This window comes from Myzus persicae, unplaced genomic scaffold, assembly GCF_001856785.1.
Source record: "Myzus persicae strain clone G006 unplaced genomic scaffold, MPER_G0061.0, whole genome shotgun sequence".
Classification (NCBI taxonomy): domain Eukaryota; kingdom Metazoa; phylum Arthropoda; class Insecta; order Hemiptera; family Aphididae; genus Myzus; species Myzus persicae.
This window is the reverse complement of record NW_019101255.1, coordinates 8,575-12,471: the sequence shown is the minus strand read 5'-3', so window position 1 is coordinate 12,471 and position 3,897 is coordinate 8,575. Positions and strand designations below refer to the sequence as shown.

The window sequence follows — 3,897 nt, the reverse complement described above, 5'->3', positions numbered from 1 at the left end:
TTTTTTTTTTATACATTTATAATTCATTGTTATGTTGTACTTTTTTTAAACTTTTTGTTGTAAACAAAATATTAATAAATAAATAAAAATTGTTTTGTTTTAATTAAAACTAAATTAATTATTTATTTATATTTTACACAATTTTTTTTACAATTCACAATTAGTCCAGTGACATACTTGGTACCTATAACATTGATAATTTATAGTTAAATTGAATTTTGAACACCATACACCAAATATTAAAAAGGTAACGAAATGAACAAAGTTTGAGGCATAAAGGGTTGGTACATAAGACGGGAAACGAAGTGCACGGGATCAGCTAGTATTAATATAAATATACACATTAGATACATACAATCAATTATATATTTAACAGTCTTAAAATTTCATTTCTTTTTACATCTCCAGTTAAAATTTCAAATCTATTTCTTGTATGTTCTTGGCTTTCATTAACTTTGAGAATATTTTCAACAACAACATCAAGGTAATCATCATTTAAAAGACAAAAATTATGAAGTACACAACAGGCAAGTATAATTTTTGAGGCTTTTTTCATATTTGTTGTATTTATGTATAACAAACGCCTCCATCTACCTTTAAGTAAACCAAAGGCATGTTCTTTGCATACCCTTGCTTTGCTTAGTGTATAATTAAATTGTCTCTGTCTACTATTCAAATTTCCATAGTCTTTATAGGGAACAATCAACCAGCTAAGATTAGGGTACGCAGAGTCTCCTAGCAAATGATATATATTACTGTAAAATAATTCTTCTTGCCCTTCTTCATCAACTTTTATGTACACTTGACTATTAACAAAAACCCTAGCATCGTGTAGCCTACCAGGGAACCCCACATTTACATTTGTAAATATTTTATTGGATGTACAAATTCCTTGCATTAGAATTGATTTGTTTAATTTTCTATCTGTATAGCTATCCTGTTGATCTGCAGGTGGTTTTACAGTAAAATGGCATCCGTCAATAGCTCCAATAACACCTACATTTTAATAATTTCAATAATATAACATTAATGAATAAAATACATTTTAAACTAAATTTGATAATATTTACCTGGAAATTTGGACTTTTCATGAAAAACTTTCGCAATTTCCACACAGTCCGATTTCTTAGGCCAAACAATTATTTTAGAGGAGAATTTACATAATTGATTTACCACTAGGTCTACAGCTTTTTTTACAGTAGATTTTGCAATGTTGAAAAATTCACCAGTGGTGAACATTGCTCCTTCTTTAGCTAAGTACCATAGAGTTATCAATAACTAAAAAAATGACATAATTTAGTTTTAAATTTGTTTTATACTTGGTAACTATAATTTGTTTACTTTTTTTTCAATTGACAAAGGTTCATGGCCTCCAGTATAAGATACATCCATTTGTGCATCTTGCCTAAACATTGATACCAGTTTTGTAAAAGTACTTCTTGTCATTCGGAAATGTCTATGTATGTAAAACAATAATATATATAACTATGTAAATCATGAAAAATTAAAAAAAAAAAACTAAATTAAATAAACCATTAGTATATCACTTACCCATGAAAATCATTGTCAATGTATGCTTCTATCCATTTATCAACTGTATTATTTATCCTGTAATGTTGTTGTCGTTTTAAAAATGTTGAAATTAACTTTCTTCTTTTTTTAACATTATTTTTAATTATATTTTGATGAAGCATTACATTGGAACACATTTGTACATATTCATTATTCAATTGAGTTAACTGATTTAAAATTATAGGTAAGACGGCGGTTTCCATAGTTAATTATTATTTTAATATGATGTAGGTACCCCTAATATAATAATTATTTACATAAAAAATACTGTAAATAATAAAATTTTACTAAGACCGTTAAACATTACACACTATTACTCAATTACTGTACCTATTACACAAATAAAGTTGTACACTTCACGAAAATAAAATAATAACAAATAATAATTTATTTATAAATATCTGTTATCTATTTCCTACAATCTTTTATAACCACAAACACATCGTTTTCGCGAGTCTTTGACCAATAACCAAAATCTTATAACCACGTCTGATTAAAAGTATAAACAAGTTAAACGCGAAAACACAACTATTAATAAAAACACAGAATAGATAGTTATCACAAATACATATTAATATTTTTACATATTTGCATTTTAGTATTTTACTTCATTTATGTAATTCTACTAACTATATTATGACAAATCTGTTAATACTTGATTTACAATAACAATCGCTGTGGATATGAAATATTCTATTTTGAAGTTAATACCTATAAGTACTTCAAAATTCAAATAGTTCGCAGGTAAATGTGTGTGCATAAATAATAATAAAAAAACAACAACAATAGGTTCAGTTTATAAAAACTAGCATTCAAGATATATATAAGGTATATATTATATTATTATCTAAATAATGATTAATTTGGTACATATTTTCTATTTCAAATTTATTTTGTTTTTATTTTATTTTCCTGATGATTAACATTAGTAGGTATTTCATTATTATGTTCATCACATGGGGACGTTAGTAAACTGGTATTATTTTCTAAAAAATCATTAATTGTATCCTGAAATACCTAAAATAAATGTGCTTTATTGTTTATTTAGTAAACGGAGAAATCAAATACTAGCTAGTTTTGTATTCTTTTAACATACAAAATGTATTAAGTGTTCCAAAATTTTATTTTTTTTAAATAACTATTTTTTTTATGTTAAGTATACTATTTTATAATGTTATAATTTCTGTAGATAATGCTAGTGATAAAAAACACAGCTAATTATACACCAGCAAGAAAAACTTCATTGTTAAGTCAAGATAATATCAACGAAACTTTAAAGACAACGATATCTAACCCAACATGTTCTACAAGTAAGTCAGATGTTAAAATCTCTTTATTACTTGATTCTTCTTGCAGTTATAGTTATTGTTTTATATGACTTAAAATATTTTTTAGGCAACATATCTATATCAAATGTTTTACAATGTAAATTACACAAAAAATAACATTCTAGTACTTTTGAAAATTGTAATAGTAATGATCTAGAATCCATGACATTTTCTATGGCCCATCAACAATGTAAAATATCCAGTAAGTATAAAATTACTATATTAAATTACTAAATTTTAAGTTTAATTATAGCTGAAAATAAGAAAATAATGTCAAACATGTTTTATAATAAACAAGAATTATATTTATTGAAAGTAAAACATGTAGTGTCACCATTCCTTTAAAAAAATGAAGATGAACTCATGTTAATTGAATTAAAATTAATGTCCGAAGATTTATCATTCACTTAAAAATCTGCGGGTAAATTAAATTTTAAATTCTTTTGTTGTTTATTTCAATCAATTGTATGGTCGTTAGACAACCAAACAAGTATGAAAAAAATTGATGTTTATTGTACATATGTAATTATTTTACTTAGGTACCTATTCAAAATCATAATTATAAATATTTTATTTTTATATCTTCAGCTAATATAAGGTAATAAAAAATTACCTTATCTAGTTATATTGAAAAATACCATATAATATTTAATAATCTTTAATATAATATACATTATTCAGTATTTATATACAGTATTGTAGTATAGTATATATCCGATAGTATTATTGTAGGATATAATATCTATATGTATTAATTGTACTAATCTTAATTTTCCTTTTACCTATTAAACACATAACTTGAAACATTTTTTAAGTTTTTGAAAACTTACAATAATAATACATTTTGTGTTACAAAATGTAATCTATAATTATTTTCTAGAAATATTTTATAGGTGGTAACTTAATTTATATTTGCCTCAGAAGGAAAATCAATTCAAAAATTCACAATGAATAAGTTAAAACCATATTTTCTTATGAGCTTGCATCAGAATGTAGT

General features: G+C 24.3%; 1 protein-coding gene across 2 annotated transcripts; it reads right to left on the bottom strand.

Annotated features, from left to right (window-relative positions):
- Positions 1 to 161: 161 nt before the first annotated feature.
- On the bottom strand, positions 162 to 1,781 carry LOC111028405 (protein ALP1-like). Of its 2 annotated transcripts, XM_022307033.1 has the most exons (5): positions 1,698 to 1,781; positions 1,552 to 1,608; positions 1,342 to 1,456; positions 1,071 to 1,278; positions 162 to 996 (listed from the first exon to the last, which is right to left on the bottom strand). In XM_022307033.1, the coding sequence occupies exons 1-5, from the start codon at positions 1,721 to 1,723 to the stop codon at positions 362 to 364; spliced, it is 1,041 nt and encodes a 346-aa protein (XP_022162725.1). In that variant the 5' UTR covers positions 1,724 to 1,781; the 3' UTR covers positions 162 to 361. The 2 variants fall into 2 exon arrangements, with proteins under 2 accessions (XP_022162725.1, XP_022162724.1); XM_022307032.1 differs by having other exon boundaries at positions 1,552 to 1,770.
- Positions 1,782 to 3,897: the final 2,116 nt, after the last annotated feature.

Bases quoted from the DNA above. Each gene is read 5' to 3' on its own strand.
- LOC111028405 (XM_022307032.1), bottom strand. From the start codon at position 1,709: ATGTGTTCCAATGTAATGCTTCATCAAAATATAATTAAAAATAATGTT. The intron at 1,279-1,341 runs GTAAACAAATTA...TCATTTTTTTAG, and splicing joins CTTTGTCAATTGAAAAAAAA to TTATTGATAACTCTATGGTA. The intron at 997-1,070 runs GTAAATATTATC...ATTAAAATGTAG, and splicing joins TGAAAAGTCCAAATTTCCAG to GTGTTATTGGAGCTATTGAC.